Here is a 16,129-nt window from a genome sequence, read left to right as displayed (position 1 = left end):
AATGATAATGATGATGATGATGATAAAATGAAAAAGGGATGGGACACAAAGATAATAGGGTCGACACATTTTGATTCCCATAGAAAAAGGGAGGGATGGGAAAGATCGGGAAATTTAGCCTCTTGTGGCGGAGCGCAAAGGTTCTTACTCCTATCGAATACCCCAGCAGAGTTCTTTAATGTGAGAGGAACGTGGTATCTTTCCCAACATGGTGCACAACTATGGTTTCGGTCAGGTTTTCGTATTATAGCCTGAAAACTCCAGCATGTAACACGCCAGGGGTACCCCATTCCACCACCTGGGGCACACAACCCAGTTGCTCTGTGAGCAGAGCGCCCTTGCCCCCTGTTAGGGTTCTGAGCACTATTTAGTCGCCTTTTACGACAAGCTTAGCGCTGCTCTGGGCCTATTCTTCTGACACCCGGATCCACACGGGCAGTTTATTTTGAAGATTTTGTGATCGTTCTGATTCCGTGGAATATATTACGTATCTTGTCGGGTCTTTCAGAGCTTACTTGTGTTTACACTTATTTAGGGCCTTTTGGTGATTTCTGTATGTATTTACTATTTACATTAAGGTTATACGTTTTACCATATCTGTTCCTTGTTCTATTAAGTAGACAAACATACGGTGGAGTTAATATTATATGTTAATAAATACGTATTTTCATTGGCCCTATTATAGGTTTGAGATCTGTCATATTGGTCGAGACGGTCGTATTGGTCCCGAGGCATCGCTGAAGGCCAATACGGCTGTTGAGGCCAATATGATTGACCGAAATCCATTACAGGGCCAGCATGAAAATTACATATTTATTGCCAATTTTATTAACCAACTGAACTAGATGGTTTGTAGAACAGTTGTTCTCGTGTTTTACCAAGAACATGTAGGTTTATTTGCATTAATCAGTCTTAAATATCCTTTTTGTATGAAATGGAAGATTTCGTTTGTGTTTCTACAGCTTTTAGATCTGATGATTAAAGTTCATAAAATCCAATTTTAACTCAAAATGGCGGTGTCAAACGACCGTCAGTTATGATGCCGTATTGGCCCTGGTTTGATCCATATTGGCCCCGTATAGATGCCCGGTTTGAATTCATATCAATCGGTCCGTTTTTGACATATTGTATTTTGGGTAGTTGGTTAATACATGTTAAAAATTGGAAAAACATAATAATCGGTCGTATTTTTAATTCTGAACTTGATTTTCTGTTCCAAATTTAACAAAAGTCAAAATGTACAATCTAAACAAACTCAGATATAAATTTTATCAAGGTTAAATGGCAACTCATTTCATCGAAAGGGAAAAACAAGCTTTTTATACTGATAATGGCCATGACATCAATACATGTTACCTTTAATTTATTAAATATAATATCTGTCATCGACGCAAACATTACAACTGTTTCTTCGCAGTGGATATCAGCAGTGAAACAACCGATCTCATCTTCATCGGGAGGCATATATCCCATTGCATCCTTTTGATCAATGCCTGTGATGGGGGATTTTTATATCTGCACTGTCATTAACAGATGTACTTTTGTTGAAAATCTGTTGATTGTTTTGCTGGTTCATCACGATATCTTCCTTTCATGTTAGCGGTGTTATCACTATCATTGACAGGCTGTGAGAAAACACCTTCGTTTCTTTGAAAGGAGTACTGGAGTCCTCATTTCTTTCTTGTTCAATCAGAACATCTACCCCTTCCTCCGTGTTCTTACTATCAGATTGGTTGTCCTTTCTCCTACATGCCTAAGAAAAACGAACAGATATTCTGCTAATGGAATACGCTATCAGACTTCAGATATTGTTTCACAAATTAAAATATTTTCATACATTCAATTATCATTTCAATTTAATAATGAGAAGCTTCCAATTGTTAAAGTATATCTTTTAAGATTATAACTTTGTTGATCCTTGTTTGGCCTTTTGTGGTTGACTGTCTCATTGGCAATCATACCACATCTCCTATTTTCAAATTTCAAAACACAAAACCGAATCATTAATCCACCTTTGTCATGTCCTTTAAGTCTATTCTATTTCGGTTCGTTTGTATTCTAAACTTAAGAAGTAGTATTAACTATGCGTTGAACAACTAGATACGGAAAAGTCAATTTCGCGAATAGACAATTATGACTTTTTAGCTGTGGGCTCGAGGTTGAAGATTGATTTTTTATATCACAATCCTAATGGCGTCAGTAAAATTCTGGCAAGTCCAACGACAATAGGCAAATATTAATTCTTATCCGTGGAAAATGTTTAATTGGTGCTAAGTTATTACATAAATCTGTTAAACTTTGTGATTGAAAGTGGTCCATTTCAAGATATATTTAATACTCCGAGGAGCAATTTAAAACAAAAAATACCAATCATATATATTTTAATTTTTTATACGCTGTACACATTTTTCAATGATTAACCTCTCATCAGTAGCATTAGAATCACATATATAGGAAGATCTCAATCCACAAAATAATTGTATACGACTACTCAAAACTGAAACTATCCAAATAGGAAGACAAATCCATCACTGAGACGTTCCACCATGTTCAATACAAGAAATATTATACTTGTCATAACAGTAATGAAGTTTTTTGTGTTATAACACTATCTAACTTACCTGTATGATGAAGATTTTCAATTTTCCTTTGAGACCGTCTAATTTTGAAATTGTATTATTAGTTCTTGAGTAAAACATTGTCCATCTTTAGCGAAAAAGATATGTTGAAATGTGTATTGGTCAATTTTTGCTCTATCTATTTCTCTTTCTTTCTCCTTATCTACATCATTTTTCACTTTATCTTTTTCTTCTAATTCTTCTCCTTTACTTTCAGTACTCTTTTTGAGTTTCTTCCGTTCCTTCTTTCCCTTTGCTTCTGGTACCCCTTGATTCTTCATTTTCCTTGTCCCCGTTTTGGTTACTTAGGATTTTAGTTTCTTTTATTTCTTGGCCGTGTGCACTCAAAGCAAATAGCAAGCATTCTTTAACTTTCATTCCTTCTTTAACTGAAGTATAAATGTCAAAAAATCGTCTTACTGAAATACTAATTAAAGAGTAATCAAGGGAACCAAGGTTACAGCGGTAATCAAAAGAATGTAATCCAGGGACAAAGACCAGACATGGAAAACAGACATTCACAACAAAGACATAAAAACACTAAAATCATACATACAAAGTAACAAAAGTAAATGAGCAACTCGGACTCCACTAAAAAATGGGAGCATGGACCAGGTGTACCGGTAGGGTAAGCGTCCTCTGCTTTTCTAGAAACACCCGCCGAGTTGCTCATAAAAAGTCAAGTCCGGGGTAGACAAACGAGGAAAGGAAAACTATGACCCGTTGAATAAATCAGTTTTCATGGTGCTGATGGATACACCATAACGATCCACGAGTTCATGATGACGACCATAAAACTTCTGTAGTGATGACTTAACAATAGTCTACGAAAAAAAGAATAGCCCGTAGAAAATGAAAAAGTACGATAAAGAACATAATTTAAAATCTTGAATCAATATAATACCAACAATGTTTTAGTGTAGTTAATACAACATTTAACTTTTCACAATCCTCAATACAGTTGAAACTGGTAGAATAATACGTGCATGCTAAAAACAATCAGGGTAATATCTAAAACATGCTTGCTGGGTTGGTGAGTCTTTAGTAATAAATAATAAAGATTTTAAAAAAAGTTATATTGGAATTAACCGTTTGTGGACAAACACAAGCAAGAAAATCAGAAACGAGGCAAAGGACAAACAACAAGTTACAAACAATAGAACTAATCAACGTAAAGGCACAAGCAACACGGTCCGAACAAAACCGGGGTCGAAGTCATGTGCTTCAGAGGGTTGGTCAATAATTGCTTCGAATACATTAAAAAAAAACAAATGTTATCATCACATTCAAATATCATTACAAAAAGAGAAGTAAAACTCCAAACAAAAACAGACAGAGACAGATAGACGTGTTTGTCATATTGGATACATACATTGCATAACAGTAATACAATGTCATAATGACCTCAACACAGCGTTGAATATATGTGCAATGTTTTCTCTTTCCCAAGGGTTGCCACTGTATCTAATCAAGAAACTGTTTACTGAGTGCAAATTCTTATACGGATTATTAAAATAATTTACCTTTTTCAAATACATCTTTCTCATAATATTCTTTAGTTTTGTCCGTTTTAGTTTCAATCTCAAATCCGAACCTTTCTAAGACATTTTTCATTAATATGTTATCCGTAGACGCAGTTGGTCTTTTTTGAGTTTTTTTGAGCAATGGACTCAGAAATTCGCAATGAGAGCTAATGACTGCAAAGCCCTTTTTGGTATTTCTTTTTGGTGTATTCTGTGAATTCATGTCGATGAAAGACGAAAGTCATCATGGATAATGCAATCATAATGCCATTTTACATACTATAACAACGAATTCAAGACAATTAATTTCATGTAATCTACGATTTAAAGGAGTTTCAAAAACAATGAAAAGCAGGTATGATAATGTCTGATGTGTTAATTTTAATACTAACGATCATTTTTTTCGTATTTGGGGTTGATTTTTTGTTTGTAAAATCAGGACGTCTTAATTATTGATTTGTACTTCCTAATTCCTTATATGCCATATCTGATACCACTTTCGTGACAAATATAACATAAAATCTCTCCTTTGTTCATACCAGTCAAAACTGTCATCTTTCCCGTTTGTCCATAAATCTTTACAATTATTATCTGTTGATTCTGCCTTTGTAGTTTTCTTCAAGTTGTCAGGTTCGCCTTTATTTGATTGTATTGAAGTACCTGGTGTCATGTTGGAATCGACATTTCCGTCTTGCTCTACGTATATATTTGAAAACATCAATATTTAAATAATAGGATCTGAAAAATGTTACCATATATAAAATGGGTTTAGGAAACACCGTTATGATTTGATAAATACGATTATTTTGAATTGAATGGAAGACAATTAAGTAGTACTTCTCTGTGAAGAAAAAACGCAGATATTTTATTGGTTTATCTAAGTAATAATGCCTCATAATCTCCAGAAATTACCATCAAAGTGTTTGTAAATTATGATTTATTAAGATATTGATAGCTGAAATTTAGTTGCAAAGTGTGAAATTACTGGAATTTTTCACCATATAATCAATCAAAAAATAATAATGTCACAGATGCTTCAGGCTAATTTTAAATAGATTTTCCATTTTAAATTGCATGATTCTTACACGGAATGGTACTAAAAAACGCACGTTTTTTCTATCATTCCCCTGCTTTCATCAAAGTTGCAGAGATAAAATATTTCAAAAAGGAATTAAGTCTTTGATCAACGAGTTCATGGTGTTGACCGTAACATGTATAAAGTGAACAATTTAACCTGGTGGAAACACAATCTTGTCCCCATATAGCCTTTTTAGAAATTCGTTAATTACGGAAAAAACTTTTATCTGCGGTAGGCTATGATATAAAGCAAAGGCTGTGGTGTTACAACAGTGGGATCTGAATATTGTCACGAAAAAATGGAAAACTGAAAACTGAAATAAGAAAAAATCATATTAAAGAAATCAAGCCTTTTTGTTGTTGAGTATCGTATTAAGTCTCCCGTTCTCGTCGTTCTCAAACTGAATGTCGAGATAGAAGACATCTCGCTAGGTGTCTGTCTGCCTTGTCCTATATCTTAGTACACCTGGTCATTTCAATCTCAGTTTTATCTGGATTGAATGACATTCGCCACCGCTTTGATCAGTCATATCCAACTCCTTAAGCTCGTGATCAATTGCTGTTTCGATACAATGTATGCTCATGGCTTTGGTCAGAATAATTAAACGAAGTGTCATCTGCAAATAATCTGCATACGAAGTTAATTTTTCAGATATATCATTTATGTATATTATGAATAACAGAAGACCTAAAACAGAACCTTCACGGATATGCTACATAAAGCCGACTCAAACGCATTTGAAACAAAACTTTGTTTCCTGGAATCAAGATAACTCTCAAAGAGTAATCAAGGGAACCAAGGTTATAGTAGTAATCAAAAGAATGTTATCGAGGGACAAAGACCAGACATGGAGAACAGACATATACAACAAAGAACATAAAAAAAAACTAAAATCATACATACAAAGTAACAAAAGTAAATGAGCAACTCGGACGAAAATCTGGGAGCATGGACCAGGTGTACCGGTTGTGCAAGCGTTCTCTGCTTTTCTAGAAACAACCACTAAGTTGCTCATAAAAGTAAAGTCCGGGGTAGACAAACGAGGAAAGGAAAACTATGACCCGTTGAATAAATCAGTTTTCATGGTGCAGATGGATACACCATAACGATCCATGCGTTCATGATGACGACCATAAAACTTCTGTAGTGATGAGTTCAATCTTGTAAGAACATAACCCTATTCCAGAAGCCTATTTGTTAGAGTTCATAATGTATGAGTTGTGCTATGAACACTCCATACGCAGGTGGCTAAGGAATGTTGCCACAGATGAAAGAAAAGTTAACAAGTCTGAATGAAAAGTCATCACGTTTGTCGTAAAGTTTGGTCTATAGTTTTTCCTTTACTATCGATTTCTAAGTGTACGGCAGGATATGAGGCTGACTTCACAGTGTCTGTAGTATTTCAAACCAACGTAATAAATCATTTCTTATTCCATAAGCCTTTAATTTCTTACAACGCCTATTATCTCAAACTTTATCTAAAGCTTTAGAAAAATCGCAAAAGACAAAACAGTTAATTTCTTTCTTTTCAATAGAGTCAAGTAAACAGTTATACATTTAAAACAGTTGATGAAGTGATTGGTACTTACATATCAAATAGTTTGAGACAAGATCATTGTAAACATGCTTGTTTATTATCTTATCCAAGACATGACTTTGCCAACACAACTTGTTAGTGATATCAGTCAATATTCTCTTTGTCTCTCATATTACAACAACTACTACTGCGGTTACTATTGCCAGTGTCACAAAATCGACGTTTTCTTTTGAAAGATAACTTTACCAATTAAAAAGAAAAAAAATGCTATGTCCAATGAGAGCAAACTAAAAATCAGACAACACGCACTTTCTCAAATACGAGAATACGGAGAAACATACTTCCAAAAAGATGTGATAATATATAACGTTAATGGTGATTAAATGGCGATATTATTAGATAGAGATCTATAAGTACCATCCAGCAATTGTAAGAATTGGGCATTGGTCGGCACATCGTTTTTCTCAATTTGGTCTGTTGTACTTCAAATACATGTACATTCAATATATCTAGAAAACAACCGAAAAGTTATTTAAATTTATACTGAAGCATCTATGTCATAATTATTTTTTTACTACTTATACAGGGGGAATTAAATGCTGGTCATTTTATTACAATGGATTTCAACAAAATTTGACATATCAATATCCTAGCATTTAGTGTTTGAGTATGAATACTGGTCAGCCAGGTTATAAATATTGAAAATAAAAAAATATGTAGTTTACTGTAGAAAGAAAATAAGACAAAATAGCACCATCCGGTCGGTTGGTTCTAGCAAGGTTTGTGTCTTTTACATATCATGGAAAGTATAATAGAATATGAATATGTATGCTGGTAATATCAAAACTTATTATTGATTATAGCAATTCTTAAATGTCTAGTAATTACACAGAAAAAAGTATACATGTATTAGACAAATTCAGTTACAAATTAACATTTTAGCTTTAAATTAAACAGTCATTTCATTTCTGTTAAATACATAGCGGCTTCAACCCTTTGCAACATTTGACATGGTAAATACTCTAAAACAAGATTAAATGAATTACATTGTAATCTATTAAAAAAAACTCACACATATTTCTTTTAATTCCGACTTACCATCATGATCACAACAAAGTGGACAACTTTGATTGTGATTTAAAATACATGAGAGGCATAGCTTATGATTGCAATCCCTAGTTATTCTTTGAGTTAGACCTGTTGTAGTATATTGAACTTGACAAATCGGACATTTACTCTCATCCATTTGTACTGTATATAATCTGAAACTTGAAACAAAAAATTGAAAGACGAATTTAACAAAAAGGAACATTTTTTGTTGGAAAGAAAAATGTAATGTGAAGAATCATTCACCAATATTTCTAGGCAAGATTGCATAACAGTCCGTGTGCAATCATATTGAGGGATCAGTGTATTTATGCTACGTGTTCAGGTCTTCACAAGTATAAATCACTCTACAAGCATGCAACCGATTTTTATACGTGACAAGACAGTGATGAACCCTGAAATAACCTGCGATTTCTTGTATCATACTATGTAACAGATCGGTTATCGGCATTGGTATTATTTGAAATCATTTTATTGTCTTGTCATCATACGTGTGTCACGCCTGGGCACCATGATGATAGTTTTAGTTTAGAATCAGACAATGCCATTAGCTTTGCACATGAATTGTCCGTCGAATCTTATATTCACATCTACAAAAAAGTAATGGTTGTCAGCTTATTCAAATAAACACTTTCGATTGTTATAGCCATGCAACTAATCGCATTAAAAACTTTAACCTTAAAATAATGAAAAAGAAAGAAGAACGACCAAATACAAGAAGTACCAATGATTTTGTAAATATACATACATGTAACTAACATTACGTGCACACAAAAATCCTCCATATTACATTTCAACAATTTTAAGGCAACTTACTTCTATCCCACAAAATACATATGTACACCTGTTTTAGTCAAAAGATATATCCGGAAACTAAATCATGATAAATTATTTATATTCTATGGGTAATAAACTGAATACAGGTTATCTTAAAATGCCCCAAAAAACATTTAAATGTCACGTACAATGTTAGCGTATAGAAATCATTACCTATCAAGTCTAAAGTCAATAACAATTACTTTGTAAAAATATTCAAAAAAATTCTTTTAAGCAAAATACATTTTAATACAAAAGAAAATTTAACAAATTTGTTTTAATACTTTATCAACGTAATTATTTAAAAATAACAAGATATCAAAAATACTCAGGTGAATTACAAATAATACATAAATATGTAACACAACTAAGAAAATTCGAAGAAAGTCAAGTTTGTAAATTATGATTATTATCATTATTATTTACGTACAATATTTGTATAGCGCCAATCTAAACTACATTTACTCTAAGCGCTTTACATCATATAAATGATATACAATTCAAAGCACGTAGTAATCAACACCTAAAATTGTACAAAAGAAAATGAAAATGAAAATATTATTCAGAACCGTAATTATGTATCTTAGATATAGAAATTTGCAAAACCAAAAAAGAAAAGACGAACCAAAAAAATTACAAACTATGTAATTAAAGCTTAATTAAGTATTTAAAAATTATTTAAATAGTATAAAAATATAAGATAATTACTGAATATAAAATCAATTTAAAAAATATGGCAAAAGTAAAAATATCTAGAAAATAGGTTGTATGTCAATATTTTATCACTTAAATGAAATAGAAACAATAAAAAATATGCTACCATGTAAAACATAAAAATCCAAATCATAACATTACGGTGTTAAAAATACCATTGATAAAATAGAACATCGAAACCGTAATTGAACAGGTAACCAGTGTAGGTCAATTAACATAGGTGTTATGTGGTCACATTTCCTGCGCCGTGATATCAATCTGGCGGCAGCATTCTGAACTTTTTGAAGCTTGTTCAAGGCACTAGATTTCACGCCATATAAAAGGGAGCTGCCGTAATCCAATTTCGATGTTATGAGAGAACACACTACAGTTTTGCAAGCACTGTCCGTAATATAACAACGAATTCGGCCAATCTTTCTGATTTGAAAGAAACATGACTTGGATACAGCGGAAATATGTTGTTCCATGCTTAATGACTTTACTAAATGTACACCAAGGTCCTTTACACAAATTGCATCTGACACTATCAAGAGCTAGTTAACGTTTCTTAAATTCCTTGGGTCGATGTTTCGGAGCGAAAATAATTCAGTCTTATCTTGGTTTAGCTGTAACAGATTGTTCTTCATCTATGAGCTTATGTCGCAAACGCAAGCTTCAAGTCGTGTGGATATTTCGGACCAGTTGTCAATTGATTCAATTACTAAATATATCTGCGAATCATCAGCGTAACAATGATAAAGCATGTCCTGTCGTCTGCAATTTTTTTCGATAGGCTTAGAAGACATACAATACAGTCTTGGACCCACATCAAATACCTGAGGAACGCGAAAGTTCAATTTGATCGAGTTGGATTGGATGGCTCCCACGGATACTTCCTTCCTTCTAAATACGACTGAAACCATGAAAGAGCAGAGTTTGTTATGCCGTAGGCGTATTTGAGTCGTTCTATTATAATTGAATGGTCTATCGTGTCAAACGCTGCGGATAAGTCGAGCACAAGCATGACTGTACAGCAGTTTCTGTCGAGTGCTGCCGGAACGTCGTGATGTACACGTAATAATGCAGTCTCTGTTGAATGGCTCACACGGTAAGCAGATTGCAATTCATCGTAGAAAGAATAAGTACGTAAATGGTCTTCCAGATTGTTGGCTACAATTTCTTTCAAATATCTTGGAAATGAAGGGCAAATTTGACACTGGACGATAGTTCTTTAGTATCTCTGGGTCCATTCCCGGCTTTTTAAGAAGAGGTCGAACAATTACCTGTCTGAATTCCTGCGGAACACACGATTCAGTGATCGAGGCATAGATAATGGGTGTAATAAAAGTCAGTAATTCATACTGCGTAAGTTATATCATTATACATGTATTGCTACTGTAATGGCTTTAGTTCAAAATATAACTTTGAGATGGTATTGGCAACATCTCACATAAGTGCACTGCAATTCTCCTTACTTGAGTAACATGAAGTTGAATTTAATCTTTTTTACAAACTATGAAGACTTAAAATGATGACGGAATCGTTATTAAAATGTTTATAAACAGCAGGCTCCCATTAGCCTGAATCGCTCACCTGGTTAATTGTTTGGCTTTCAAGGGCAATAACTCTAACAAGAGGTTGTCCGACAATTTTGACTCCTAAAGACTTTGGTAGGACTTGAAGGATCATTTCATCAATCGAAAGTTTCATTCTCTCTATAATAGTCTTCAAGATATAGGGTGAAAACTTTAAAAAAAAAAAAAAAAAAAAATTCACTTCTCAAGGCTAATAACTATACATGGAGTCGTCTGACAACTTTAATCCCTGGGAGACTTTTGTAGGCCTTACAATAAGGATATTTCAGCATTTTTTTTAGATAAATGCAAAAAACGGCTGTCTGACCCCAAGTTCTATTTGTAATAACGGTGGCCATGTTTTTTAACAGATAAAAAAATCCGAACGGTCATTTTGTTAAGGATACCGTAAAAAGCAAAAAATACAAAATTGAATTCTCTATACTAGTTTTTGAGACGAAGAGTTTTGAAAGTAATAACATCAAAACCAGCAAAAACAAACGTCCAAAAAGGGCAATAAATCCAACATGGGTCAACAGATTTTCACACAAAATCGACCACAAATATGTCTCATCATGCTCAATATTTTACCCTTTTCAGAATTTGGCTAAACGTAACGGTTATGGAGATATATGCAAAAATTGCTGTCTGACCCTTATGTTCTAATTTTAGTAACGGGGTCATGTTTTTTGACCGATCAATAATCAAAACAGTCACTTTGTGCAGGATACCCTAAGAAACAATCATAAGTTTCATGCAAATCTATTCAGTAGTTTCAGAGGAGAAGATGTTCGAAGAAATTGTTAACGACGACGACGACGGTGGCGGACGATCACACGGCATACCGCCGGGTGAGCTAAAAAGCTTGTAACCACCTTTACATTATATCTTTGTGTTTTAATCACTGGATCACTGAGCATGAGTCCATTTTCCCTTGCAATATTGGAATATAGATCTTTAGCATTATAAAATGTCTAAACATATCTGAATTCCATTTTCCCCGTTCAGAAATGTCAGCCAAATCTCTAAATCTTATTTAATACTTCAAGTGACTCTAATGATATGCCCCAGTTGTTTAATGTGTCAAGTTTCATTTATCAGACGGTGACAGAAAGGTCTGACCGGAACATGCTGAAGCTCAATAATTAAAGCTGTGATTTTTGACAATTTTTTTCCATGTAAACGCAGTTCCATTTTTATCAATTTCTAAACCCAGCAAAATAATACTGTCAGTAGGATAATGGTACGCTCTACTTTTCACACGCGGATTTAAAACAATTTAATTGTGATAAAGGCTGTTAGCACCGAATAAAAAATCTTAGTAATGCACCTTTTAATTTTTACTTCATTGTGTTGCATGCCAATGTCAGTGAAGCGCCGGTCGTAAAAGGATCTCAAATAATCCAAAATGAACAGAAGCGTCCATAGGTAGGCAACGGTATAATTTAGAAAGATTATCGAAACTGGATTCAAATTGTTAAAAATTTCCTGGCCATATTCGCAACAAGTGAAATGCTGACTTAATATCCACTTTAGCTAAAAGCGCAACCCTGCTCAGTTTTTATATGTGCACGGCGTCGTCCAAACTAAAACAAATTTAAGACCTTGTAATAATTCTGAGATGGTCAAGATAAAAATTACAGGACATATCTTCCCACTGTTTGGGGGGGGGCGTACATGTACATTTTTATTTGTATGATACAATTAACTCTTTCGGATATACAGTTCTCGGCAAATACTTGAGAATGCTTACAGTATGCTTGTCTTACAAGTTACCCATGCACAAACCCCTCCTTTTACCTGCAAAGGTCGGACTATTGTGGGGAAGTGGGGTCAATGAGAAGGCAACGAACCAAAACAGAAACAATGCAGTTTATTTACAATAATGGGGTAATTAAAATGTAATTTTACTCATTGTACTTTGTTTCCTATGCTTTGCTGACTTGCTTTCACCAGGACCAATGCAATTTATTTACGATCATGTGGGTAATTACACTTTCTTCGGACTCTAACGAAATGCCTCTGTTTGAGAACTGAAGGCAATTGTACTGATCATTGTTCTTTGTTTTTAATGCTTTGGTGACTTGTTTTAACCAGGACCACACCCACATTGAATATGGATCATGAAAATTACCTCTATAAAGGAATTGTCGGAAACGAGTGGCACTTGTGTTGTTGTTTGCAAAATGGCTTTTATTCCTTGCCTTTGACATTGATTTAGGAACTGTTCCCATTGGCGATATCATGTATGTTCAACTTTGATGGGCTTGAGAATCTTTGTATTGTACCCTACCTCAAGGAATATCTGTTTGCATTGGGGGATCACATTTGTGTTCATCTATCTCAGTGGCTTCAAGGCCTTTCATCCCACTTTTTGTTAGGGTTTGTCTAGAGGTATTTGGGGATTTGTCCCTATACGCTGTTGCCCAAAGAAATTATAGTCTTACTTCTGTACTTTACTCCCTTTTGTCCGAATTTGGTAAGTTCATACTCCTTTTGTGGAGTTGATGTAGCATTGGCTGGGCCCCATGAGTTGGCATTTCTATGTCTCTAGTAGGCGCAAACTCGAAGCTGACCAGACAGGACGATATAAAGTACACTGGCATGGGGGTTGTCTGCACAGTTGGTTTCTGAAACACCTACAACTGGACTGACAATGGGTGTACCCATTATTACTGGGCTATGAGTGCGGGTCACCAGCGCACCCCTTTTTGGCGATAGTGGTGAGGGGTTCGGATTTTCTGGAGATGTTTGACTTAGGTTATACTATGCGAGCTTTCTTCTGATTTTGATTAAAACTCTGGCTTTGGTACTGGTTGGACTTTTTCTCTTTAAAATAGAGAACTGCCTTGTTGAGCTCTGAAGAGATCTGCCTTTCTCTTTATCTAAATCAGCTCCCTGTTGGGGTTGTTTTCAAGAGACACCGCTTTCCCTTATGTATATCGAAATCTAGACATTTTTTCAAAACGATTCAGCACGACAGTGGTTTATTTGATTGTTGCCTTCCTTCTTTAAGTATGAAAGCAGATTTAGAGATTTGGTTGAAATTCTTGGGTCAGAACAATGGAATTTCAGATATGCTTGGTCAGTTCTGGACGTCTAATGAGGTAATCGATCTATCTTCCATCAGTGTTTTTAAAGATATAAAGGACTCTGTATTTATTTTAAGGGAAATGGGCTCATGCTCAGTGACCCAGTAATTGGGAACATAGAGGTCTTTTGTCAGATATAACATTGCTTGTTATGTTCGGTAGTTGTCGCCTTGCACGTTGGGACCAAATACTTAGTAAACAAGAAATTTCTGTCTTTATGGAAAATCAAGCTGCTTTGCTAATCTGAATAAAAGCCTAGCAAGTCACACAGGGCAATTCGTCTTGTGAGGAAGTTGGTTTTAGTTCTACTGTAGAAACATATATCATTCAAAGCTCGCCATTTGTATTCAGCTGAAAGAGTAATCAAGGGAACCAATGCTATAGGGTAATCAAAAGACTGTAATCCGGGGACAAAGACCAGACATGGAAAACCGACATACACAACAAAGAACATAAAGTAACTAAAATAATACATACAAAGTAACAAAAGCAAATGGGCAACTCGGACTCCACTAAAAACTGGGAGCATGTACCAGGTGCACCGGTAGGGTAAGCGTCCGGGGTAGACGAAAGAGGAAAAGAACATTATGACACATTGAACAAGTCAGTTTTCATTGCGGAGAAGGATACACGTGCATAGGCGATACATATCTCGTTGTAATTTCAGAGATTCAGAAAGTTTAGCCGACACAGATTCAGAGCCCATTCCGGATCATCTTTGGAAGATTTAGCCCAAGAAGCTCGTAGTGTGATTTTAAATTTCCGATTTGGCAGTAGCGTATTTGGGGAAATTTGCAGACTTTGCTCGTTGGAATTGACCTTCTTTTCAACTTTGTCTTTTACTAGTTTTGTCTCTCATTTGTTCCTTCAACCATTTTGACTTACATTGCATTAATAAGTCATTGGCATAAGATATTAGTTTTACTGGGTCCCACTAAGCAGTTAAAGTCATTGACGAGGCACACCGAAAGTACGGAAAGAGCGTAGATGTACGAGACCCGATGTCGTTAAAATCGCTTGTGTTGATAATTAAGGGCTTGCCCTCAATATGTTCTTTGAGTTAAGAAGCTTCCATGTTTTCTGCTGCCTTAAGTCTTTTCTTGTATGCACATTTAAGGGTTTGCGAGATTACGAATGATAGTCGATACAATTTTGGGGATGATTCAAGCTTAAAATAAAAAAATTAAAATACCGGTATGCTTCTAAGTATAAATGTCTAAATTTGACCAATATACAATAAAAAACAAGTCACTCTTGTCTTGTTGGGTATCGATTCTTTACTTGTTCGGTAACCCTCGTATGAAAATAAATCGATTGATTCAACGTTCGTTCCGCATTTAGATAATTCAGGTTAGTTTAATTCTGTCCTCAAAAAGCTGTTGAACTATTGTAACATACGATTATATCCCGAATCGAACATATAGACTTTCTTACAGAGTTCACATGAAATTCGTGTGAATCGAACCTTCATGTAAAATTCACGTGAATTTCTTGTGAAGCTCGATTAACATGAATTTCACGTGAAAAATATTTGCCTGTGTAAGAAGGTTATTAAGGCTTAACCCATATCCAGATGCCGTGACGCTTACCCTACCGGTGCACCTGGTCCATGCTCCCAGTTTTTAGTGAAGTCCGCGTTGCTCATTTACTTTTTTTTTTACTTAGCATGTATAATTTAGTTACTTTATGTTCTTTGTTGTGTTTATCTTTTTTCAATGTCTGTTTTTCTGTATCTGTACTACATTCTTTTGGTTTCCGTTAGAATCTTGGTTCCCTTGATTACTATCGTACTCATATGCTCGAATGATCGAGTGTATTAGATAAGAACTACGTTTCAGAACCCTTCTACTTAACACATGTACTAAGTTTGTCCGGTTTTACTGACATTTAGTAGATAACCACAGACAAAAAAAACCAAAAAGAAGGATAAACATCACAGTGAAGATAATAATGGGCGATTTGAGCCTGGGGTTTTGTGTATAGTATCCCGATATTTGGGAAAGTGAATGAGATTTATATAGAATCGAAGGCACACTTTAAATTGGCATTGGAAATGATACTTTTCTAAATATCATTCAGGCTAATATTGAG

At 34.7% G+C, this 16,129-nt stretch overlaps 1 protein-coding gene across 5 annotated transcripts; it reads right to left on the bottom strand.

The window, feature by feature from the left end:
• Window positions 1-1,310: 1,310 nt before the first annotated feature.
• On the bottom strand, window positions 1,311-8,773 carry LOC148611139 (uncharacterized). Of its 5 annotated transcripts, none has more exons than XR_015924062.1 (5): window positions 8,612-8,751; window positions 7,855-8,024; window positions 4,636-7,265; window positions 2,622-3,007; window positions 1,311-1,753 (listed from the first exon to the last, which is right to left on the bottom strand). XR_015924062.1 is itself a non-coding variant. In XM_088591313.1 (5 exons), the coding sequence occupies exons 2-4, from the start codon at window positions 8,000-8,002 to the stop codon at window positions 3,004-3,006; spliced, it is 354 nt and encodes a 117-aa protein (XP_088447439.1). In that variant the 5' UTR covers window positions 8,003-8,024; window positions 8,680-8,773; the 3' UTR covers window positions 1,315-1,753; window positions 2,622-3,003. The 5 variants fall into 5 exon arrangements, 4 of the variants coding, with proteins under 4 accessions (XP_088447439.1, XP_088447437.1, XP_088447441.1 ...); XM_088591313.1 differs by having other exon boundaries at window positions 1,315-1,753; window positions 4,636-4,837; window positions 8,680-8,773; XM_088591311.1 differs by having other exon boundaries at window positions 1,315-1,753; window positions 4,636-4,837.
• Window positions 8,774-16,129: the final 7,356 nt, after the last annotated feature.

Source organism: Perna viridis, chromosome 7, assembly GCF_037379345.1.
Source record: "Perna viridis isolate PV_CMFRI_1.1 ecotype Kerala chromosome 7, ASM3737934v1, whole genome shotgun sequence".
Taxonomy (NCBI): Eukaryota; Metazoa; Mollusca; class Bivalvia; order Mytilida; family Mytilidae; genus Perna; species Perna viridis.
The sequence above is the reverse complement of the archived record's forward strand: the minus strand, read 5'-3'. Positions and strand labels throughout refer to the sequence as shown.

Excerpts from the sequence above, each read along its gene's own strand:
- LOC148611139 (XM_088591313.1), bottom strand. The coding sequence starts at position 8,002 with ATGGATGAGAGTAAATGTCCGATTTGTCAAGTTCAATATACTACAACA. Across the intron at positions 4,838-7,854 it reads ACTTTGTTGTGATCATGATG|AGCAAGACGGAAATGTCGAT; the intron begins GTAAGTCGGAAT and ends ATATATACGTAG.